The sequence below is a fragment of the Mustela putorius genome, unplaced genomic scaffold (assembly GCF_011764305.1).
Source record: "Mustela putorius furo isolate JIRA1106 unplaced genomic scaffold, ASM1176430v1.1 tig00003913_pilon_pilon_pilon, whole genome shotgun sequence".
NCBI lineage: Eukaryota > Metazoa > Chordata > Mammalia > Carnivora > Mustelidae > Mustela > Mustela putorius.
In genome coordinates, this window is record NW_025422060.1 from 12234687 (window position 1) to 12261018 (window position 26332).

The 26332-nt window shown below is 34.6% G+C and overlaps 1 protein-coding gene across 2 annotated transcripts in view; it reads right to left on the bottom strand.

The window, feature by feature from the left end:
* Window positions 1-1367: 1367 nt before the first annotated feature.
* TRDMT1 (tRNA aspartic acid methyltransferase 1) overlaps window positions 1368-26332 on the bottom strand; it is a 52395-nt gene continuing 27430 nt past the window's right edge. The window contains exons 1-10 of one of the 2 annotated variants that reach the window (XM_045069123.1): window positions 19551-19665; window positions 19001-19077; window positions 16680-16751; window positions 16009-16074; window positions 15181-15250; window positions 13301-13384; window positions 10826-11169; window positions 8744-8801; window positions 7614-7743; window positions 1368-1726 (exon numbers count right to left, since the gene is read on the bottom strand). In XM_045069123.1, the coding sequence (XP_044925058.1) occupies window positions 1626-1726; window positions 7614-7743; window positions 8744-8801; window positions 10826-11169; window positions 13301-13384; window positions 15181-15250; window positions 16009-16074; window positions 16680-16751; window positions 19001-19038 (963 nt within the window). In that variant the 5' untranslated portion in view covers window positions 19039-19077; window positions 19551-19665 and the 3' untranslated portion in view covers window positions 1368-1625. Of the gene's footprint in view, window positions 1727-7613; window positions 7744-8743; window positions 8802-10825; window positions 11170-13300; window positions 13385-15180; window positions 15251-16008; window positions 16075-16679; window positions 16752-19000; window positions 19078-19550; window positions 19666-26332 lie in introns of those variants that run through there. The other variant, XM_004757572.3, reaches the window with a different exon arrangement.

The window sequence follows — 26332 nt, forward strand, 5'->3', positions numbered from 1 at the left end:
TTTTTTTTTTAAGGGATCATCATCTATTTTCTGCAGTGGTTGCACCATTTTATATTTCCACCATTTTATATTTCCAGGGCACAGGGTTCTAATTTCTCCACATCAAAATGATTATGTTTTAAGAATAAAAATATCATTTTTATTTGGTGATACAATTTCTGGTCTTACTTCAATTTTCTTCTCTTTGTCCCTTGCATTTATCACTGAAATCAAAACCACAGGATTTATGGTATAAGACAATCTGATTAGAAACCCAAATTCCAAGAAGTCTATTGAAAGAGAAAGCAAAAGTTTAAAAAGCTAATTCACAGAACAGTTATATGAATTGGGGTCAGAGGGCAGAGTCTCCTCCCTAAAATCTGAATGTCATGCTACATCCTTAGAATGTGATGGAAAATTTAACTTACAAGCAGCAGCAGAGAAGGAAGACAAGAGCAAGCTCTGATGAATGCAAACTGAAGGGAAGTTATTTACAAATAACAAAAGAAAAGACAATGAAGCTTCGAGGTTCAGATGGAGGTAGAATAAAAGATAATCAGATAATGTGTATCTACATTTTCTGTAGCTTCCAATGGACAGGTAATCAAGAATTTAGGATTATTTTTCTGACATTTTCTTCAGACTATTGTAAGAATGCTGAATGATGATAATTCGTTTTAAAATATTATATGCATTTGTTTAGCTACAATTAAGAAATGTTTAAAGGATTGGAATTTTCTTTTTAAAGATTTTTTTATTTTGTTTATTTCACAGACAGATCACAAGTAGGCAGAGAAGCAGGCAGAGAGAGAGAAAGAGGAGGAGGCAGGCTCCCTGCTGAGCAGAGAGCCCAATGCAGGACTTGATCCCAGGACTCTGGGATCATGACCTGAGCTGAAGGCAGAGGCTTTAACCCACTGAGCCACCCCGGCATCCCTAAAGGATTGGAATTAAGTAAAACATTCAATGTTTGAAATAGGCCAAAATTAGAATCATGATTTTAGAATGAGGAATTAATCATCTAACAAAAAAAAAATGATAGGATTCATAAAGTAATTTGTTTAATTAACATATAAAAATATAATATCTCGGGTTCACAATACTATGCCTGTCATGACACTTCATAAAAAACTAAGACATTCAAACTCCAATGTTCCTAAATTTTTCAATACCATAATATTAAAAAGAATATTTGGGGGCACCTCAGTGGCTCAGTGGGTTAAAGCCTCTGCCTTGAGCTCAGGTCATGATCCCAGGGTCCTGGGATTGAGCCCCTCATTGGGCTCTCTGCTCAGCAGGGAGCGTGCTTCCTCCTCTCTCTCTGCCTGCCTCTCTGCCTAATTGTGATCTCTATCTGTCAAATAAATAAATAAATCTTTTTTTTTAAAAAGAATATTTTACAGATATATTTAGCAATTTCATATGAAAATATATTCTCTTAAAGCATAATAATAATTTCTGCTTTACAAAATACAGTAATACAAATTTAGGGAAAAAACTGGCCTTTTTATGATAAATCCAAACTTCTTTTTAAAGAGATAAAGATAGTTTAGTTGAATTTCATCAAATCAATTCAGAATGGAATTTTAGAATTACCATCTGGATATGAAAAAATAATGTGACCATCTTTCATAGTCATTTTTAAATTATTCACAAAGGATTTTGATTAGTTTAGCTACTACATGCACATTGAGACTATTTCCAAGTAGACGGTAACGCTGTTTCACCGTTATCTTCTCAGGAAATCCTAGAAAAGAGAGATAATAATTTACAACATAGTCATTTAAAATATTAACTTTCAAAGATAAAAGGATGATGTATCTTTTTGTAAGAACACAGTGGTCATTCACATAAATAAGTCCCTAAAATCTCCATGAAATTCAACTAACAAGTGAGAATTTGAAGCCAAAAATATAAGGTTACATTGCGTACATAATGTGGTATTATGATGTCATATAACATATTATACTCAGTGTACACGTAAGTATACCATAACATCCATGAAACTCATCAAAATCTGTATTTTAAGGCACGTCAGGAAAAGTAGTGGCTACCATTATTTCATAGTTGTTTTCCTTTACTTAATAACAGATTTATGGGGGCGCCTGGGTGGCTCAGTTGGTTAAGCCACTGCCTTCAGCTCAGGTCGTGATCCCGGAGTTCCAGGATCGAGTCCCACATCGGGTTCCCAGCTCCACAGGGAGTCTGCTTCTCCCTCTGACCTCCTTCCCTCTCACGCTTTCTCTCTCTCAAATAAATAAATAAAATCTTAAAAAAAAATTAACAGCTTTATTGACATAAAATTCACCTTTTTAAAATGTAAAATTCAGTGGTTTTTAGAATAGTCAGAGTTTTGCAAACATCTCCGCTATTTAATTCTAGAACATTTTTATTACCTCAAAAAGAAAGCTGGCCCATAGCTAACATCATACTCAAAAGTAAAAAGCTAAACATTTTCCTCTAAGTTCAGGAACAAGACAGGGATGCCAACTCTTGCCACTTTTACTCAACATAGTATTGGAAGTCATAGTACTGGAAGCCAGAGCAATTAGGCAAAGAGAGAGATAACAGGCATCCAAAATGGAAAGGAAAAAGCAAAACTGTCACAATTTGCTGATGACATGATATTATATATATAAAAACCCAAAGACTCCACCAAAAAGAGATGTGAGAACTAATAAATAAAATCAGTGAAGTTTCAGGATATAAAATTAATATACAAAGATCTCTTGGGTTTCTATATACTGATAACAAACTATCAGAAAGAGGAATTAACAATGCCACTTACAATTCCATCAAAAAGAATAAAATACCTAAGAATAAATTTAATCAAGGTTGTAAAAGATCTGTACACATAAAAGATTGTAAGAAACAGATGAAAGAAATGAAAGAAGACAAAAATGGAAAGATAGTACGTGCTCATAGACTGGAAGAAGTATTAGTAAAATGTCCACTATCCAAAGTCTACATATTCAAGGCAATACCTATCATCATTCCAATGGCATTTTTCACAGAAGTGGAATACACTATCTTAAATTCATACAGAATTACAAAGGACCCTAAATAGCAAAGCCATCTTGTGAAAGAATAAAGCTGGAAACTCTGCTCTGATACACAAAACTTAACTCAAAATGGATTAAAGACTAGAATGGAAGACCTGAAATCATCAACTCCTAAAAGAAAACACAGGCAGTAAAATAAGCTCCTTGACATTTTGGCAACAATTTTTTGGACCCGACAAAGGAAAGGCAAAAAAAAGTAAAAATAAATAAGAGGGACTACAACAAATGAAAAAGCTTTCACCCAACAAAGCAGAGAAAATCATCAACAAAAGGAAAACGCAATCTACGGAGTGGGAGAAAATATTTGCAAATCATATACCTAATAAAGGGTTAATATGCAAAATATACCGAGGGACGGTATGTTGGTATAGCCACTATGGAAAACAGTATGAAGTTTCCCCCAACAAATTAAAAATAGAACTACCATATGATCTACTAATTTTACTTCTGGGTATTTATAGGGTAAAAATGAAAACACTAATTTTAAAAGATATATGCACCCCATGTCCATTGCAGCTTTATTTACAATATCCAAGATATGAAAACAACCCCCCCCCACACACAGGAATACTAATCAGTCATAAAAAAAAAAAAGAATGAAATCTCGCCATTTCCAACAATACAGATGGACCTTGAGGGCATTATACTATATGAAGTCAATCAGAGAAAAAAGGACAAATACTCTATGATCTCACTTATATGTGGAATCTAAGAAACAAAGCAACATGGTGGACCAATACTCCTTCCTCTTTATAACTAAACAGTATTCTACTGCATGGATATAACACATTTTATTTATCCATTTATCCACTGATAGACACTGGGTTGTTTCTACTTTTTGATTATGAATAATGCTGTCATAAATATTGTATACATTTTTGCATGGACATGTTTTCAGCTCTCTTGGGTATATATTCCTGGGGGTGAAAATGCAGACTCATGCAGTAACTCCATGTCTAACATTTGAGGAACTCCCAAACTGTTCTCCAAAGTGGCTGCACCATTTTATATTCCCACCAGCAGTGTATAATGGAGTTGATTTCTCCACATCTTTATCAACACTGTTTTTGCTTGTCTTTTTGTGAAATGGTATCTTCTTGTGGCTTTGATTTACATTTCCCTAATAACTAATGATGCAGACATCTTTTCATGTGCTTATTGGTCGTTAGTCCGTCTTCTTTATTAAATACCTATTCAAATCCTTCACCCAATTTTAATTGAATTATTTTTCTTTTTATTGTTGAGTTGTGAGAGGTTTTTTTTTTTAAGATTTTATTTATTTATTTGACAAAGAGACAAGCAGGCAGAGTGGCAAAGGGAGAGGGAGAAGCAGACTCCCCACTGAGCAGGAAGCCCGATGTGGGGCTCGATCCCAGAACTCTGGGATCATGACCTAAGCCAAAGGCAGTCACTTAACCTACGAAGCCACCCAGATGCCCTGAGAGTTCTTTATATATTCTGGACACAAATCTCTCACAGTTGTTCTTTATATTCTGTTTCCACAAATGTGCTTTCTCATATTGGACTTCCATTTGCTATACTCTTTTTTAAAACAAATTGGCCCACAGTTACAAAATTTGCTAGAACAAAGCCTTGCAAATACCAACATAAAAGACTGTCCATGAAATATACACTATAATGTTAGTTACAATTTTCTTATTCAGTATCCTTTGGCATAGCAATTAAATAAAGGAAAAGCAATTTATATAATAAAATGTAAAAAATAATTTAAAAGTATTAAGAAAATTAAATTATATATTATGTACAGACCAGAAGGAAGAATTGATTATGATAAAGTTGCTTCATCAACACTTGACATTATAGTTATTGCAGTAAAATAAGTGATTACATAATAAAATTATATTTGCAATTGAACAAGATCATAAAACTGCTATTATAAAGATAACATGTCTTAGGTAAGCACATTAGTTATCTAAAAAAATTATTTCATTCAACTTAGCCAGAGACGCAAATAGATCATAGCCTTAGAATATTCCAGGGATGACCTTTTATAATACTAAGATTATATCACAAGGTAAGAAAGGTTTAAAAGCAAACAAGTCAGATTTATAAAAATTATATATATGTGAGGGGTGTATTTTATATACAGGTATAACTTTTTAAAATGAAAAGGTGACTTTTTAAAAACTGGTACATTAAAAATAAAAATAATCTTCAAAAACAAAGAAACATAGCATTAACAAGGTCAAGATAGCAGTTTTCATTCTGTAAGTATAGGTTAGTGGCCTCTTCCAAAGCTTGCTATCTCACAAATACATGCCACTAGCCATAAAAAGAACCAGCACAAAATGTATGAAAGGATCAATGCAAATCCATCATTGACCACGGACAAACAACTCAAACAATGCCTGTTCCAGATTCAGAGTCAATCATGTTGGAAGCAAACATGAAGGACAGTCTGTCAGAGAGGGACATTGGTGACATCAATCAAGCCTGATTATACAAATATATCACATATTTTAAAAGAAGGTCAAGCAATTAAAAAGCCTTTCTTGTATGTATTATACATATATTTTCAGAGAGCTGTGAAAAACCCTAATTTACCTATGTAAAATTTTTAAATGATGAAAAAAAACCCTGCAAGGCTATAAAAGCAAATAAATATCCATCATTCTAAAAATAAAATCTGACATTTAAATTTTATAATGTGTTACAGATAGCGTGTAAACATTTTATATATGTTAACTCAACGGTCACGAAGACCCTATAAAGTTGGTTTTGTGATTACCCCCATTCTACAGAGGTGTAAACTAAAGCGGAGGGGTTAAGGTGCTGCTAGGATTCAAACTCAGTCAGTCTGACTCTAGGGTTCATGCTAAGTGTCAGTATTTCTGCAGTGATTAGCACTGCTTAAAGATGTATGTACTCAAAACACAGGAATTAGTTATTAGATAATAAATCACTTCATTCTTTAGTGCTATGGAAAGTACCTTTGATTGTTTATCTTAAAAAAGGGAAAAAAAAACCAATAAGCAAAAAGACAGACTGGGAATAAAATTCCTGAGTCCAATTCTCAGCTCTTTATTTGTTTTATGATGTTCTCCCTCATTTTGTGACATAGACTAAGACAAGGAAAGTTTGTGTTTTTCTTAAATAACACTCCCCATGATATTTGTGATTGAATGAGATCACCAAGAGAAAGGCAGAGAGTTACAAAACAAACCTGGTTGCTGTGACTACACCCCGAGAACCAAATACCAGGAGGACAAATTATACAGTCAGTTTACCCCCCATGTACAGAAGGATGTGTTCCAAAACTTCATCTGTAAATCTATTATTTAGAATTTTTTTAAGATTTTATTTATTTATTTGTCAGAGAGAGAGAGAGAGCACATGCAGACAGAATGGCAGGAAGAGACAGAGAGAGAAGCAGGCTCCCTGCTGAGTAAGGAGCCCTATGTGGGACTCGATCCCAGGAACGCTAGGATCATGACCTGAGCTGAAGACAGCCACTTAACCAACTGAGCCGCCCAGGCGTCCCCCTTATTTAGAATTTAAAACATGCTCTATTTAACCCATTATTAGCTTCAAAAATAGGACTGTATTAATATTGTAACAATACTGGACTTAGAAAAGTTTGGCTTTTCTGCATTCAAACCCCCAGAGTGATTTTTGATAACTCTATTCCTCTTTGTGCAGTCCTGAAAGCATGTTAGAGAAGTCTGTCTTTCCTCGGTCACCACGAGCCACTTACTGGCCACTCACCCACCCCAACCTATAAAACTGATGGCATCAGTACGGTGGAGAGCACAGGCGCTGGGAAGGAGAGATCAGGGATGGGGCAGGCACTCTACAAGGCCAGGGCCATGTGTCCAAACTCCTAAAGGCAACAACACCTGGATTTCCTGGACTGCAAAGGAGTTAGGACTACATCTTTCTCATTCTGCTGCTGTATCTTCCTTTCTGTTTTTGAGACTCCCTGTCTCAGACTCTACAATCATTTTGTCCATTCTGGCATCTGTGCTCCTGAGTCACCCTTTCTTTCCATTAGGAACACTCTTTCCCAGACTCCTTCTCTCTTCTCTACTCATAGGGAAGAGAAAAGGTGCATAACTGATAGCATGTGTCTCTGAAGAGAATAAATACAAATATGCTTACCACCAAAAAAATAAATGAATTCCTCAACAACCTCTTAATTTCTTCATAAAAAGGACAATTCTGGCATTCTCTCACAAGATCTAGTGTGGGGTTATTAGAACACGACTTCTGGAATCAAGAAAATAAAGCCGGAGACGGACATGCTATTAACAACCAACTGTGGGGAGAGGTGAGAAAAACTGCAGTTTGGGCTCACCTTTCCCAAAACCACTCAGGACCAGTACTAGAGTGAAGGGAGAGAGCATAGAGGCTGAAGGGAATGGACTTCGGCAGGTTAAGAACAAAAGCAGAAAGAGGTAAGGAAAATGTCAAAAATGGCCTGATCAGGAAAGGAAGGTTCCTTACATCCATCTGTCTGGGCAAGGGTTTATTCATAAAATACACCTGTGAGTCCTTATTGAGTCCTAGCACCTTTAATAAACAAAAGCTTGGGTCTGCATGTATCCCACATACCAAACTCTGAAGGAAATCCAAGGAGACTTGCTATTTCTTTAGGAGTGAAATACCGAAGTTTAAGCATTAACAATTTTGTTATCTTTTCTTCTTGTGGCAAATTGGTAAGGGATTTGTAGATATCCTCAATCTGTAAGAAAACAGCCAAGATAACTGATAAAGTAGAGTGCAAGTAGATTTGTGAAGATAAGATCATCTCTTGTGAGAAGCCTCAAAAAGGATGAACGCACGGCAGAATGTCTCTTGCGATGAATTCTGTAACTGGCTCATCAATGGCAATATAAACTTTGAAAATGAAATGTCTGAAAAGGAAACACTTAATGTTGAACAAATCAGGAAACGTTCAGTTTCCCTGTCATTTCTGATCCCTCAAAAATTAAATCATAAGAAAAAAACAATGGCAATATGACATAAAAGAAATACACTGAAAGATATGAAAAAGAAACCTGATCAACAAATGAAATCAACTTCACAATGCTAACAAGTATATCACTAAAATGTTTGCTGTTTATGATCAATTTCATCAAATTATTTTCTTAAAATGATAAAATACCTTTGGTAAAAATAAATTCTCCTATCCATTTGCCTCTAATAGGAATTTTACTATGGGTAAATTTTACAAATGGCAAGAATTTAATTCAGTATAAAAGAAGATAACATGATTTCTCTTCAAAATTATTCAAAAGGATAAAATGTTTTTGCAGCATATCAAGCTTATTTTCAATTATTTTACAACTGAAGTATTAATAAAGAGTCTTGCTAAGATGTAGATTTATACTGTGTGATCCAAGGGAATATTAAGATATTAGTGCATAATTTTAGAGAACATTAACTCTTGTATGCTACATCTCAATTTACTCATTTCGGAGTAAAAGGAATACCAAAGGTGAAAATAAGAAAAGATAAAGTGAAACATAAAATATTTTTTGTACAGAAAGTAATCTAGCAACAACAAATAAAAAGAGACTTACTGTAAAGAATTATAGAGATTATGTATAATATATGAGTAATATATATACTCATTCCCAATTAAACATGTAAAATTATTTTAATATTTCCAAATTTTAAGTATTAAATAGGTTTATTTAAAATAATTTTCAAATATTTTAGTTCTAAAGCATATAAAATACCTGCACATCCTCTGTGGTCTGTAACACAGATCCTGTCCCTTCTATGTAGCTTCCATAACTGAAAGATTAACACATGTATTATGCAGCATCTAATGTATTAGTTAATGTCAAATTTCTTAAATATTTCTTGAATGAATTAATCAATCTACATAGTTATATCCTTCTGAAATAGTATGAAACACATAAATATGCTCTGTAAGTAAAAAATTTCTGGGTGGAAGACATAAGATCATTCTATTTAAAATTCTAGACACTAAAGTTGGCATAGTGTTTTGAGTTGTGTAAAAACCACTTTGAATTATGCATTATTAATTATCATTTCTCTCTCTGTATTGCCAGTTTCTTAATGTTCATCCGTAGAAAGCATGTACTTGTTAAGACTTTATATCCAAATGCTATTCAATACTGGCATCCCTGCCACATTAAACCAAATGTTAAGTAGGTGAAAATAAATTGCTACTATTTTTTATAATGCCTGAACCATCAATTCTCCTCATGAACTGAGAAGTCCACTCTTCAGTGCCGTGACAAACACAGGCCCCTTGAACATGCGTCTGCCTCCTACCGTGATGCAGTGTTTTCACTCTTCTTCATACAACAAAGAGACTATTGTATAAAAAACTGTATTGAAAGTTTAAAAAGCTAGCAAGATATAAGTAATATTTCTTCTCCGAGGATCACTGCCAAACTAGCTGTTCAATATATTATCATAAATTTTTTTCCTAAATGGATCAATTTAAAATACAAAGGCACACCATAGAAAAATAACTTTGCAAGTCTGTTTTCTCATATGCATGGGTGTGTATGTGTATATGCCTGTTTATATTATCTACACTAAAATAGACTTTTATAGTAAGGCTTCCTTTATACCATCTTTATAATTACAAACGAATTTCAAGGTTGTTTTTTATTACCAAACTGATAAGTCTTGTCTTATCATCCTTGGAAACAGACAACAGCTGAGTAAAGTCTTTTAAGGCAATGCAAAGCAATAAACCAGTTACCCTGGAAGTACAAGGGCAGAACATGATAAAATCAGAATAAATCTGGTATGCTTGTATTGGGACATAGCATGCATGAAAGCTAACTAGTGGGTGAAAAGAGAAAGTCTGAAGTTTCAAATCATACAATTATTCATCAAATGAGGTTGAGTGACATTAACAAAGCAGAGCTAGGGATCTTTTATAAAATTTTCTGGAAAGGCTTAACTTTCCCCTTCTTTGTAGGTTTGTAAAAAATTGATGAAAAACATATTAACATTCAAAAAATAACCCAAAGGTAGCCAATAAAAGGCATTATGATATACCATGAGAAAGGGAAAGTTCTTTATGTATTCATATGTTATAATATCCTGTTTATACTGTGTATGAAAACAGTACATATTAACATACGGTATATTACCATTTACTTAAAAAAGAGGGGTAAAATATACATGTGTATTTAAATACACCCTCACACACCATATCTTTGGAAGATAAGACAGTAAACTGAAATCTCTGGTTGCATGTAAGAAGAAAATTGAATGAGCAAGAGATAGACAGGGAAAGGAGCCTCACAATCTTTGAACCTTTGAATTTTGAACCATAAAAATATATTACTTATTTTTTTAAAAACTGAATAAAATTTAAGCATGCTTTAATATGCACCAGATTATTTAACTTTATTTCTAGATATTAAAATTTAATTTCTTCTTATATATTGATCATGAGAGTGGACATAAATTTTTGAGGTGTGATGTGCCATGAAAAGAAAGGTGCTAAAAAGTAGCAATTCAATATCTACAGAAACCATGTTTCCACCACGGGTAATTAAGCTCTTATGAAGGTCACCAAACAAATGGCATTGTGTTTTATGAGCACTTTTGTGGGTTGTGCACATAATGTTCTGCCAGAAGGAATTTTCACTCGTGCATTCTATTGGAACACGAAAGCAGGCAATTAAGGGCAAAAAGGAAAAAAAAAAATCATTCCAGCAGAAACATTTTGTAAAATGCTCCTTGTTTTGAGAAGAACTGAAAGAAATGATAGCCATAAAAACCTGGTTGTTTTGAATAACCCATTTCAGAGTCTCCTTAAAACCTACCCTTTGGTAAAGCACGTGGACCTTCTGCACGTGGGCTTCACAATGTCAAACAAAAGAGCATATCGCAGCAATGACTTTGGCGGTAAAAAATACTGATTCATGTCAACATCATCTTCAAGAAAATCTTTTAGCATTTGCACAGAGAGATCACTGTCCTGGTGATGTTTCCGGTCAATTTCTTCTAAAGTTTCGAGCTTAAAAAGAATGGTCTCTTTTCCAGAACACGGTCTGCTCTTATCAGAGCAAATATTTGGTTCAATTTTCTTTCTTTCCATTTTATTTTCTGCTTCTATTCTATTTCTTTCTGGATGTTCAGATTCAATTTTGGGAAACTCCGTCAGTACCTGGCGTTAAGTGAAAATAAACAGCCTGTTAAAAGCTTTCTTAAAAATGAATGACAAAGGAGTACCTGGGTGGTGCCTGGGTGGCTCAGTGGATTAAAGCATCTGCCTTCAGCTTAGGTCATTATCCCAGGGTCCTAAGATACCCACATCAGGCTCTCTGCTCAGCAGGGAGCCTGCTTCCTCCTCTCTCTCTGCTAGCCTCTCTGCCTACTTGTGGTCTCTGTCTGTCAAATAAATAAATAAAATCTTTTAAAAAGCCACTAAGTGGCTCAGTGGGTTAAAGCCTCAGCCTTTAGCTCAGGTCATGGTCCTGGAGTCCTGGGATCGAGCCCTGCATTGGGCTCTCTGCTCAGGAGAGAGGGAGCCTGCTTCTCCCCTCCCCCCACCACCTGTGTGTCTGCCTACTTGTGATCTCTGTCAAGTAAATAAATAAAATCTTAAAAATATATATATATAAAAAAGACTGGCAAGAACATCCCTCCAATATGTTTGACCTGATCGGTGAGAACTGGTGTTAAAAGAAAAAGAATGACAAATAATGTCTAGTCAACATTATGCAAAAAATGTCTTTAGCCTTTATAGAGTTGTCATTAAAAACAGGAATTGTGATTCACTTGTATGTGCACAAGTTATTGTAAGTTTTTCATCATATAGCTATAGTGTCATCAGGTTAGAACTGATTTATTCCATGGAGTTACTGCTTGCTGTATTTATTAATAAAAACATTCAACAAAGCAATAGGAAGTTCAAATATGATGCTGTATCTATATTCAGTATACTTCCTATTTCTTTGTTGAATTATTAATATACAGTATCATATTTAAAAAAGAAGTTTAGAAAGTAACATTAGGTATGAATAAGTAATGGGAATAAAAGGCACAGCATTAAAAAAAAAAAAAAAAGAAAGTAACATTAACATTTCCAAAAAGTGTGCATTGGTTCAAACTTTGCCATACTCCTTCACTAAAAATGAAAAACTAGAATATACCCATGATCTAGAGGAAAACTAGTAATTCAAAAAAGGAAAGCCCTTTTTACCCTGAAAGGTTATTTCTACTCATGAGCCCCATAGGAAAACCTTGTCCTGTAAAATAGGTAACCATGCATAACAAATGTCCTATTTTGTAAAAGAAAAATAGTTCCAGGAATTTTTAATGCTAATATCTTTGTTAATTTATATTGTTTTTGGAATTTATATATTGTTTATATATTTATATATTTTTATATTGTTTATATTGTTTTTGGAATTGACCACCATGGAAGGGGAGATTTCTGGTACCGTATGGCAAGGAATCCAAACGATACTGACCCCCTAATAGTAGGACATGACTTAGGAGAGCTTCACTAAATCACTGAAATTCTGTTTTCCATAGCAATTTTGACAAAAAGATGTACAGGTGCTTGCATAATTAGAGATCCTATCTAGCAATTGAGTATTTTATTCTAGCTTGTACGAATCACTATATTTTAATCAATGAAGGCTAAATAGCACTGACTTCAAAGAAAATGCAACCAATGTGTTAAAATACTGTTAAGCCATTGTTAGGACAGTGTAATGAATTTTATCAAAAATAATCAATGGTGGGTGCCTGGGTGGCTCAGTTGGTTAAGCATCTGCCTTCAGCTTGGGTCATGATCCCAGGGTCCTGGGATCAAGCCCCTCATCGGGTTCCCTGCTGGGCGGAGAGCCTGCTTTTCCCTCTCTCTCTGCCTGACACTCTGCCTACTTGCTCTCTCTCTCTCTGTCAAACAAATAAATAAAAACTTAAAAAAAAAAAAAACAGTGGCTTGTATTGGGTGGAAAATGACAGATACAAAATAGCCAATTGTCAAAGGGAAATGATAGCGGAAAAGGAGGATAACAGCACTGATGATAGGTTTTTTTTTTTAAACTTTTAACTTACATTTTTTTTCTAGTAATGAGAGAAAAGGTGTTTTTTATCTTATTTAAAACAATAAAAACATCATCAGGAGAGGAAAAAGTTCTAGGAAATAGACCTAGGCCATGGTATATATTATAGGCTCAATAGGAGACACGTAAGCTTCCACAAATTAGTTCTTGAAAAAATTAGCAGACTGAGATACACTTATAATAGATTAATAATAATAATAATAATAATAATAATAATACCTGACCAGGGGCTTGAAAAGGTAATGGTTCTGACTGAAGCTTTGCAATAAGGAAATACCGGAGCCTTGAATTTGGAATGCCAAGCTGGAGTAAAGCAGAGCAGTTAGTTACTACAGAGATCTGCATCAACTATTGCACCTATCAGAAAAACTCATACAGGCATGCATTTCGTTTCTGCCAGAAAAAAATCTGTTATTGATATGTGGAAGACTCTTTTGTAGCAAATTTTTAAACCTTTTAAATTGGTGCTTTGTACCTTTATTTGAATGAACAGAGATTGAATCTGATGAGTCATATGCCTTTGAGTCACTTTCATTTTCTATTTCCCAGATAATAAGTTATATATTCTCAAATTCATTATTAATAATAATCATAAAAAATAAAATTCAAATATAGCTACTGGCTATTTATTGCCTCACTTCATTAAAAAAGGAGGATGCACTAAATTTTAAAAGTTAGAAGGCAATAACTATGAAATAAACTTAATGAGACCACACATAATGCCAATTTCCATACTTCATGTACATCTAATTTTTGAAATGGGTTTTCTTTTAATTTCAGGGCAAATAACTGTATAACTGGCTAACGATAATAAAAGGCTAACAAACACAATGACAAAAGAAAAAATAAATGGTGATGCTCATAAGCACTTCAATTTCATATTCATGAAATAAAAGCAATGTTTGCATTTTACTTTTTATTTTATTCTATTTTATTTTAATTCCAGTATAGTTAACATACAGTGTTCTATTAGTTCCAGATGTAAAATTTAGTTATTTCTCAATTACATACAATACCCAGTGCTCATCACAACGGAACCCCTTAATCCCCCTGCCCTGTTTAACCCGTCCCTCCATCACTCGCCCTATCCCTGGCAACTATCAGTTTGTTCTCTACAGTTTAAAGTATGTTTCTTGGTTTGTCTTTTTTTCCTTTGTTCATTTGTTTTCTTTCTTAAATTCCACATATAAGTAAAACCATATGATCTTTGTCTTTCTCTGACTGACGTAGTTTGCTTAGCATGTATACCCTCTACCTCCATCACATCATTGCAAATGGCAAGATTTCATGGTGTTTGCATTTTTAATGGTATGTCCCCCCAAAAAACTAATTAGAAAACTGTTATATGTTCATTTGTTTTTGTATTTTGGATGATTCTGAATTATTATCAAACTATAGAACACCTGATTTGGAACTACCAAATGTGACAGATTTTGAAAACAAACTATCCTTTATTTTCTATGCGAAAGTAATTTATATTCTCGAGACCCCTGGGTGGCACAGTCCGGTAAGTGTCTGCCTTTGGCTCAAGTCCTGACCCCAGGGACCGAGCTCCATGTCAGGCTCCTTGTTCAGCAGGGAGCCTGCTCGTCCCTCTGCCTTCCCTTCCCCCTGCTTGTGCTCTCTCTCTGTCAAACAAAGAAATAAAATCTTTTAAAAGAAAGAGAGATGTATATTTTCTCTTCAAGCTATATAATATTTTCCATAAAATATATATAAATAAATCTATATGCCTGTATAATATTCTTTAGAAAGTAAGACCCATGCCTGAACAATTTCAAGATTTAAGTATAATATCATTCAAAACAGATCTATTTTCTTTATTGAGTCAAATTCACTTTAGGAAAATGTATAGGGAGGCGCCTGGGTGGTTCAACTGTTAAGAGATTAGACTGCCTTCAGCTCAGGTCATGATCCCAGGGGCCTTGGATGGAGCTCTGTGTGGGGCTCCCTGCTCTGTGGAAAGCCTGCTTCTGCCTCTCCAAGTCTCCCTGCTTATATTCCCTCTCTAACTCTCTTTCTGTCAAATAAATAAATAAAATCTTAAAAAAAAAAAGGAAAGGAAAATGTATAGGAAAATTAATAATTGTGATACCTACAGATGTTGGAGATAACAGAAATTCCTGGTACTGAAAACCACAATTTTCTAATGTTTGTATTAATAGGTCTCTGAAAAGAAAAAATAAGAGAAGAAAGAAAAGTTTTCACCCAATAGTTGGAAATGGGGTTCTCATATTAAAAAATTATATGTAACTTCATTTTATGTGAAAACTGTATCTCCACCTAAATTGTTTAGAAACTGAATGACCCTAGGTCATAATTATTAAGTCCAGTACTTGAGAAATTATATTTCTCAAAAAAAAGATAGGGATGATTTCTATTATAAATAAGTAAAGCTGCCAGATAATCTATCCCACCTGGGGCTGTATTCTATCCAGAGTTGGAATCACTAGCCTACTGATGTTAAATTTGCTACTGGGATGGGCCTCTATCTGTATGTAGCAAATCAGATGGGGGAGCAATGATCAGACAGTAGCCAGTTCAAGGACATGAATACTTTCTGGCTGGGCTACCATCTGAAAGCGCTCTGACCCAGGGCTTACTTCTCCTAACCGCAGGACAGAAAATGCCTATCAACAGGAACATTTCTTACTAAGAATATTTCTACGTCCAAAGAAACAGGCAGCACATTAGCAGCTAAAACTGAGTGCTTATTCTGCAAAAATTCAAACACATCAGAATGAGAATCAGGTGAATCTAACTTTTTGAAACTTTGTATATATTCGTCAAAATCAGTATTAAGGACTAAAATATATATGTAAAATGTCAGAATATATGGTTTATTTTTAAGATCTTTATTTCACAATGGCTCTTACAATATGCCAAGTCTAAGATGAACACAATCCAAATAATAAATACATCTTTACCTTGTAGAGGATACTTCAAAGCCTTTAACATTTTCTAAAAGAATATATTTCGGTAATTTTTGTAATCTAAAACAAAAACAAAAATACAATTCTAATCATGCCATTACTAAGAAGTAAGAAGTAAAGAAAATCCTTACTTGTGGGAGATATAAGGTAAGTAATTTTCTGCACTCTCTTTTTTATAAAAGGATTTTATAGAGGACAGAGACAACTTATATTTTATTCATTTTCCCCATGAAAATGGCATAGCTACTTAAGTTAACATTTGAAATGTTAATTTCCACTGAAATTTATCAGAAAACACGGGTTCATACAGAGGCTCTGAACTGTACAACTCAAAGGGCTGCCATTTATATAGAATGGCAGCTTCTAGGGTTAGCACAAGTTTCCAGGTCTTGGGCAACAGCATTCACCAACATTAGCATCACTTGCATCAATACTATAAGGAGAGGTGACAGAATTTAGCTATTAGACTGTAATTCCCTGTCACTCACTACAGTGGCAACCACGGAATTGGCAAACACTTGCAGTTACTCTATCAGTCATGGCAGAAGATAAATGATGTGCACAGTATCTGTACTATAAGCTGCTGATCTCTATAAAATGACAAATATCACATTCTTCCAAATCCAAAGTTTTAAATTTAAGGTAAGCTTGTACAAAATTTTTACCTTGGGAGAATATCCAGGATATATAAGAGGCTATTTGTCCTTGGGTCTGTCACATCACCTTGCAGGCCAATTCTAAAGGATAAAGAAGGTATAAATAAAATAAAATTCATCAAGAATCTTCCTTACAGAAAGATACCTAATCACTTTTAAAACATCAAAACTGAGAGAACTGAAATTAGTTGGTCTCCACAAAAAGTATGACCATCTTTGTTACTATAAAGAACAAAATGCATTTATTCACTTAATTAAAATGAAAAAAGCCTTGCTTATCTAATAAATATGCTTATTATAAAACAATATGCCAGATGACTTATATGAGGCAAAGAAGAACAAAATAATCAATAGAGAATAAAATCAATTACCCTCTTAAAATCACTTTGTTTAGAAAAGACACACACATACCACACACACACACAATTGGTTGAAGAGATCTTTTGCTCTGTCCCACATGAGAAAACAAAAGTTCAGATGAATGAGCTGGTTGGGTAGGGTAGCAACATAGAGTAATGGCATTGATAACTAATCACCACCTAAGCAGACCATAGTAGGTAAAACCAAGACAGTTTCGTCCAATGCAAAAAGTAAGAACATAACCTGAATGCTTGATTCTACAAGCAGGAGTTACAACTTGGTTAGACTAACTAGGTCAGAATGGGACATGTAAATAGCCGGTGTCTAGACTAGCAATTAGATCTTATAAGTAAGATTCAGTGTGATCAAGAACCAAGCAGAAATGTAGACTTGGATTGGGCCTGGGTAGTAGAAACAGAGGACAGGGTTTAAGACTGGGTACTTCCCTAGCTTCATTGCCTTAGATGAGTTACTTGATATCACTTGTCAGTTCCCTCATACTTTCTAGCAAGGCCAGAATCATCTGTGGATCTGAGGGACACTGAGAGTGGACTTGAATAGATACCTCAGAAATCTTGGGTTCATCTCACCATGTCCCTTTCCTCTCAGCATTGCAATGACAGTGATATTACAGAACCAGTTACTGTTGCCATCAGCAGCTGGAGTTGGGCTGCTGGTGGTAGGGAAGACACAGGGGGCCCAGTGCAGCAGTGATGAGGCTACATAGTTCTGGGGCTACATTCTGTTCTATACATCCTACTTACTGCAGTTAAACAGGCCATATGCTCACATATGTTCAGAGGCAACTTTACATGGAATGCTCTCTGTATTCTCTGATGAATTCCCAATGTACTTTCAGGCACAGATACTGCCTCTCAAAGAACTCCTGTCTCCTGGTATGTAGCAAGCCATTTTCTCCTCTATGCTCTCATGGCACTTCTAGTATTCATTTATTATATATTATATATCACATTATGATAATTGTTTCTCAGTCATTCTCTTAAACTGTAAGCTCCCTGAGGATAGGAACTACAGTATCAAAAGCAATACCTGGCTTATAAGTGCACAATAATCCTTGGGGAATTAATTTCCTAAAGTTGTTTATATAAAGCAAAACTTAGATGGAAATTACGTATGAGAATATTCATTTAAATGAGAATATTCATTACATGTGATATCCCACTTAAAATCATCTTACACATTTACATAGGAACATATAAAATAGCTGATAAATCCTGGCTCTGATATTTTCTAATTGTAGGTCACTTAATCTTTCTGTGCCTCAGATTCTCACCTCTAAAATGATGATAACATTAACACCTAACCCATAAGCTCGTTAAATTAAATGACATACTCTATGTAAGACAGAGGATTGTTACTATTATTTAAAATAATTAAAAATATCTAAATTAAAGTGATTAGTCAAGATTTCATCTAAGATATAATTCCCTGAAACACAGAAATAAATACTATATAATAAAAAAATGAACTACAAAATAGCTATAAAAAGTCAGAATTAGTGTACATATGAATTCTGAGAAACATAAAATTCACAAATGCATTCTTGATTAGCTTTTAAATTTTACAGTTAAGTAATTTAGAAATTGAATATTATGAAAATTTACTTTATTAATATTCCTGAATACTCATTAGTCTGATTAATTTAAGCTAACTTAGGTCAGAAATAAATACTGTATCTTAGGTAGGTATTAAAGAGGTCCATACAGTCTCTGCCTATCTTCTATTGACCAGACTGCTTTGCTTATTTGGTAGTAATTGTTATTTCCTTTATGATTAATACTGAATTATAAAAATCAGTAGATAAAAGGAATTATTTATGAAAATTGTCAAAATTATGAAATGCAGCTAATAGTCTTCAAAGTGTCCATGCTTGAAACTATGGTATAATTTGATTTAATGAATCCCTCATAAGTACTCTTCCTCAACAGAGACATATTTATTATACATACCTGGTGAATGGTTGACAGGGAGGGCTCATTAAAATCATATTGAAAGACAATTTGTCAAACTCTTCTAGTGTAATGCCCTAAGGAACAAACATTTGGGAGAAAAACATTTAAAAAGATTCATAGAAGAGGGAAGAAGGAAAAATGTTAACTAATTATAACTGAATATATCAGAAATTATAACCCTTAATAGTTTTATTTATAATACTCACAAGTTTATATAACAGTTAACACTTTTCAAATTAACTTCAGTTAAACTAACTTTCCAAAGCAATCTTATGAAGGAAGTTGGAGAAGTAAATCGAAGCTATAAAAAACTAAGTGACTTCCTCCAAGACTCAGAACTGGCCAAAGCAGAGCTGGAATGTTAATTTCCTGAATCCTAAGTGTTTTTTGCACCTCTGTGACACCTCAAGTCTAACACCACTGTGTTTTTTGGAGTCAAACATTGAGAACTTCATTTTATAATTAATAAATTTTTAGCATAAGGCCTAAGAAAATTTTTAACACTTCTCTAGTGATAATATTTATTTAGGAAATGTGATATACTGACCAGTCACCATCCCTTCCATGTAGGTCTCTGTTAAAATATCGCCAAATGAAAAAAGGTCCCATTTTCAGATATCCACAATGATTATACTGTTCTACAGTTGTGTTTGGTCAAAAAACTTCAAAAGGTAACAGATAAGATTAATCAGTATAATCTCTACTGGGCAAAGCAGTTGAAAAATGTGCTATTTTGCTTCTATTTTATATATCAGAAGATAAATACAGTATAGTGGCTCCTCCCTTATCTGTGGTTTCACCTTCCAGTTTTAGTCAAACCCAGTCAATCAGGGTCCAGAAACAGATGATCCTCCTTCTGACTTATGGTCAGGTCATCAGTAGTCTAACCCCAATGTCACAATGCCTACGTTATTCACCCAACTTCACCTCATCACGTAGGCATCTTGTCACCTTACACTATCACAAGAAGGGTGAGTACAATATGGTATTTTGAGAGAGAGACTGCAATCACAGAACTGTTATAAAGTATATTGTTATAGCTGTTCTATTTTATCATTATTGTTAATCTCTTACTGTGCCTAATTTATAAATTACCTTTATCATAGGTATTTATATATAGGAAAAACATGATAGATATACAGAATGTGGTACTATGTGAGGGTTTAGGCATCCACTGGGGGTCCTGGAATGTATTCCCACGTGGATAAGGGGGTCTGCTGCACACAGAAACAAGTCATGGGTTTTCCAATTCTCATTCAACACTCTTAGTATATAAGCTTAGCCAGAAACAAGCAACCAGACTAGAATCACAACTTTCTTAATTATGACACACTTCTAAGAAGTTCAAGGACATAAATAAGGCAGGACAAGCTTTATTCTGAGTTCTGTAAAGAGTGAATTAACCTGGGGAACACACTGGTTGTCTCTACTGTATTAAAAGTTTGAATGTATGTGTCTATCATTTTTATAAATCACAGGCTTTGAAATAGTTTTAGATGTATATGTAACATAAAAACAAAATTAAATATTGAAAAGGTCCTGCAGTACCTCTGAATCCCTGGGTCCTCGGGAAAACAATGTGCAAATCATACACTGACTAGTCTGTCAGAAAACATGGGGCAGAGCAATTCAATCAGACAGCACGTCATACTCAAGTCAGAGAGCCTGTCAGCACAGGGCTGTTGTGATCAGCAACTTACTGATGTCCTAACTGCATATGGATGGATTAAAGCTACATTTCTAAAACTAAAGTAAAAATAAAACAACAATCTTTTACATCAGGAACATCTTTTGTCTAGAATCTGGAGGGAGTAAACAGAGCTACTGCCTCCAGTATAGGATGGCATAAAAAATTACAATTTTAAAGGATTCTTCAAAATAGTGACTTTTTCTTTTCTTTTTTTTTTTTTTTTTTTTTAATTCAAATGATAGAGGGATGCCTGGGTGGCTCAGTTGGTTAAGCAGCTGCCTTCGGCTCAGGTCATGATCCCAGCGTCCTGGGATCGAGTCCCACATCGGGCTCCTTGGGAGCCTGCTTCTCCCTCTGCCTCTGCCTGCCATTCTGTCTGCCTGTGCTCGCTCTCTCCCCCTCTCTCTCTCTGATAAATAAATAAAATCTTAAAAAATAATAATAATAATTCAAATGATAGAGCAGGTATACAAGAAATAATTACTCAAACCATTCACAACTTTATTTAACCTGGCATTCAAAGGCATTAAATTGAAATTCAAGAAAGTAGTTATGGAGATATACAAATTATCTTTAATAAGTTGATATTTGAAACCCAATGGAAATCTATTCTTTTTCTATAACCTGGCCATACAAGTCATAAAAACCCCTTTGCTTTCAGAGGACATAAGGTCAACTCAGTGTGGTAGCACTGTTTATCACATGTTGATGAGCAGTTTTACTGGCCTTGCTACTAGCTTTATCACTTCTTTTTGCACAAAGTCTCCTGGCTATGCTTATATTTAATTGTCATAAACACTTCAGGAAAAACTTAGTAGGTTAGAAAACAACATTTGACAATTTTAATAAATTTTAGTTTATCTAAAGGGAACTAAAATTTGTACAATATTCAGTCAGACTTCCAATTTTTCAAATATCTTTTATTCCCATGTGGGTCATGCAGATTTTTTTGTTACGTATTTGTCAGTGCCTGTAAGTTTCCTATTTGTACCAGAAATAGAAACTTTCTTCTATTATATTTTCTAACATGTCTTTGTTTGTATATGTAGGAAGTTACTGGCTATCGTATTTTTGTAAACAACCCCCTTCTCAAATGCACTAATTGTTCCTCATACTCTTTTTAAGGATAGTATATTTTTTGTTTTCCAGGTCTATACAATTATTCTTTAGAATCCTCCTTAATATTTATATGCTATTTCTCCCACATGAGTACATTACCTAACAATCCACAACAACATTAAATTACAGTGCCGGAGGTAGACAGCCTTGTTTTGTTCATTATTTTAGTAAGAATGCTTTTAAAGTTTACCATGTAGCATGCTACTGGTTTGGAGATACATGTGCATGTTTGTATTTAAACAGAAATATAAACACACATACACACAAAGCTAGTAAATGACATAAACATCTGCAATAGAATGCATTTGTCCTAATTTTATTGAGAGATTAAAACCAACTGGAAAAGTGCATTTTGTCAAATATTTTCTTTTTTTTTTTTAAAGATTTTATTTATTTATTTGACAGAGAGAAATCACAAGTAGATGGAGAGGCAGGCAGAGAGAGAGAAGGAAGCAGGCTCCCCTCTGAGCAGAGAGCCCGATGCGGGACTCGATCCCAGGACCCTGAGATCATGACCTGAGTCGAAGGCAGCGGCTCAACCCACTGAGCCACCCAGGCGCCCCTTGTCAAATATTTTCTAATACAAAGTTTTGCTCTTTCCAATTATTAACATGTTGAATAACAGTAATAGAATTCCTATGTGCTAAATTACTATTATACTTTCCAAAACAAAATCCATTTTAATTATGCTACATTATTCTTTTGATGTACTTCTGATTATTTGATCATATTTTACTTAGAATTACTTATGAATTTATATTCATAAAATAATGATTTTCTATTTTGTGACTCACAGTATATATCCAATAAAAACTGAGTAGATATTTCCTACCATTTCCTGCTCTATGAACTCTGACGTTATCTTGCGCATAAATACGACAATCAGATCTTTCTTGAGGACTGTGTTAATCATCACTATAAAGTAGGTTTCTATGACTCTTGAATGCTCTTGCTTTGAAACCATTCTAATACCTATTTTGAAACTGTTATCCTTTGTGACCCTTTGCCTGGTATTTGTCGGTGTTCTTAGCCACAGTATGTTGTTCATTCAACAACGTTCAGAAAGTAATCCAGCAACATTTCAGAGCATCTACTATATATGCCAGGCACTGTGCTGAGTCTTGTGACAACATTGAACCACCAGACAAGGTTTCTACACATGTGCAGTTTATATAATAGTGACTAATAATTCCTCATTTTCTACCTAGATGAATTACAGACTTCAGTTTAATTCTACTAGTTATTTTATACCCAAGGAGTCCTGCTCCTGGTTATAACCCTCTCTGTGATTTTTCGGGCCTGACTGTGGGCAGTTACAAAGGCTTCTCCCCGCAGGCCTTGAGGAGAGCTACCCTTCACACTCCAGAGTTGGAACACGGTCAGCACATCGAGTTTCTGTGGGCCGCTGTAGTCAAGGATTCAGGCGCCCTAGCCAGCACATTCTTCATATATTTGCATGTCTAGTTCTCTTTATCTGAGACCTTGGGCAGAGGTCCGCTGCACGCAGCTCTGCCAAGTCCTCCTTATGGGAGAAGGCGGTGGAACTCTGGAAGACCCTTCTTCCCATTCTGGCTGATACTCAGCACTTTCCCTTCCTAGCCCTCCTCCTTTACAATTCCCCTCAAGGCCAGGAGTGCCCCAGATGGTAAGCTGATCCCCACATCTGTACTGACACACCCGCTCTCCCCCAGTGCACTGTGGCTTGGGGAAATGGAGCAGGAGGCCCAGGCGTTTTTCTCTTACTTTACAGATGTGCTTATATCACCACAGTAAGTGATAAGGGCTTTACTCTCTCATTTTTGTCTTGCGTGCTTTAATTAGCTACTCTATGTTTCTCAGCTCAGACAAGCTTCTAACAGTAACATCAAATAATGTCCTAAAAACCATAGCTTCATTTATCTTTCAAACAGATTTTTTGAGTCTTTCTTCTCCTACGTCAATCATATTACTATTTCTACACTGCAAAGATTCGCAACATTTTTAGCCAGTTTCTAAACATAATTTCTTTCCTAACATGGTAGCTTTATTCCTGGGTTCTCAACTTGGATTCATTTCTTGCTTAGATTAAGTGAATGAGTCACTTTTTCAATACAGGCCCACGAATACTACAGTTCATGAATCATTGTAGATTTTATTTTAGGAATTTCTTCCCTCTGTTTCTGTTAACATTTTTATTCCATTTATTTTATTGTCTTCCCCAGAGGTACTAATTATTTTTATTATAGATCGTTTTTGTCTCTAGTAGTTATCATTTATTTTGCAACATCAGCTCTGTACTTATTTTCCATTTTATTTTGCTTTCTTTTTCTCAAGCTCTGTCCTTCATGATTGTTTGCAGAACAGTCCATTTCACGTTTTGCTGCTCTGACATGACTTTCATTTCTATAATGGTTTTATTTTTCTCCACTTTCTTTTTTCCCTGACTACTGACACTTTTCCAGTCCAATTACCGTCTTACCATTGCTTTGTGAGCTGTGGTATGTATTTATTCGAGCTCTTGTTCTGAAGACACCATGTTTGATTTAATGCCTGAAGTTCAGGGAGGCATGTATGTGTGAAGTTTTCTTCTGCTTCTTAACATAATTTTCTTTTGTATATTCTGCTTTTTGTTTACATTTCATACATTATCTTAAAAGTACAATATTAGTATAGCTTCAAACTGGTTCCTTTCTCGTTATTATTCATTTTTTAATGGAGGCCACCTGAATCGAGGCGTTTGCTGGAAGATGAGGTGAAATAGATACTTTGTGGCCACACTGTTTCTGGGAAGGACCTGCACTAGCCTTTATCGTAAGAGCACACGTCTGTTCCTAACCCGTGATCTTACATTCAGGGCAAGCAGGTAGTCTGTCGAGGTTTGATAGCACATTCAGCCCAGTGATTTGGGTTTTTCAAATCTCTCTTCTCTTGACTTGGAACCAACTGCCAGGTGCATTTGGTCTTCTCCCTTGCCATTCTCTCCTTCTGGATTCTGCACAAGCTACGTGGAGGTTTGCCTGGGATTTTGCCATCCTCATTCAGTTGTCCCATTTCCACTGCATTAGACACTATTCTTTATAGTTTTCTTTCTTATTTTGGCTTATGCTAAATCCTATTTTTACTATTGATGGCTTTCCATCCCCCTTTCCCTTCTTTTCTTATTCCTATTAGGAAAAGGGATAGAGTTTTAGAATGGAATTATTTTTTTATGCCACATTCAATCAGAAATCCCAAAGAAAACTGTTTACAAGCATATTGTAAACCCGAGAATAGCCACTAAGAAAATAAAATAGACATAAATAATAAGGTATACCTAATAAGCCATTAGTAGAGAATAATAAAACATTAATATATCAAAAGGCAGAAAAAGAGGGATAAACAAAAAACAGATTGGCAAAAGAGAAAACAAATAGCAAGGTAGTAGAATGAAATATAAAAATATTAATAAAAATATTAATAACAAGATTAAATGTAATTATTAAATATTAATAACAAGATTAAATGTAAATGGTACAAACACTCCAATTAAAAGGCAGACACTGTCAGCCTGAATAAAAAAGCAAGACCCAACTATACATGTCCACTGTAAATTTAACTTAAATACAAAGATACAAATAGGATAAACTTGAAAGGATGGAAAATCATAAACATGTAAATGTTAATCATAAGAAAGGATGGAAAAACATAAACATGTAAATGTTAATCATAAGAAAGCAGACTAGCTATATTAACAGAACAAGAAATACTTCTTGGGGTTAAAAAGGGACATTTCGAGAAGCATTATCAACAATAGTCAAACTATGGAAAGAGCCCAAGGGCCCATCAACTGATGAATGCATAAGAAGATCACACACAAACACAAACACAATGGAATATTACTCAGCCAAGAAGAATGTAATCTTGCCATTTGCAATGATGTGGACGGAGCTAGAGTGTATTATACTAAGTGAAATAAGTCAATCAGAGAAAGATAAATAACATACGATTTCCCTCATATGGAGAATTTAAGAAAACTAAACAGATGAACATATGGGAAGGAGGAAAAAGAGAGAGAGGACAACAAACCATAAAAGACTCTTAATGACAGAGAACAAACCAAGGGTTGATGAAGGGAAGTGAGCAGGAAATGGGCTAGATGGGTGATGGGTATTAAGGAGGGCACTTGTTATGATGAGCAATGGGTGTTGTGATGAACCACTGAATTCTACTCCTGACACCAATATTGCAATGTATATTAACTAATTAGAATTTAAATAAAATCTGGAAAAAAGGGGGACATTTCATAATGATAAAGGGGTCATTCAATTAAAAAAATTATAAAGTATAAACAATAAGAGCTTCAAGATAAAATGAAGCAAAAACTGACAGTTCTGAAGGAAAAGGCACATTCACAGCTGTGGTGGGAAATTATAGCACCTTTCTCTCAGCAACTGATAGAAAAAATCAGTAAGGATACAGAAAAATTGAACATTATCAACCAACTTGACCTAACTGACATTTACAGAGCATTCTATCCCACAAAAAAAAAAAAAAAAAAGAAA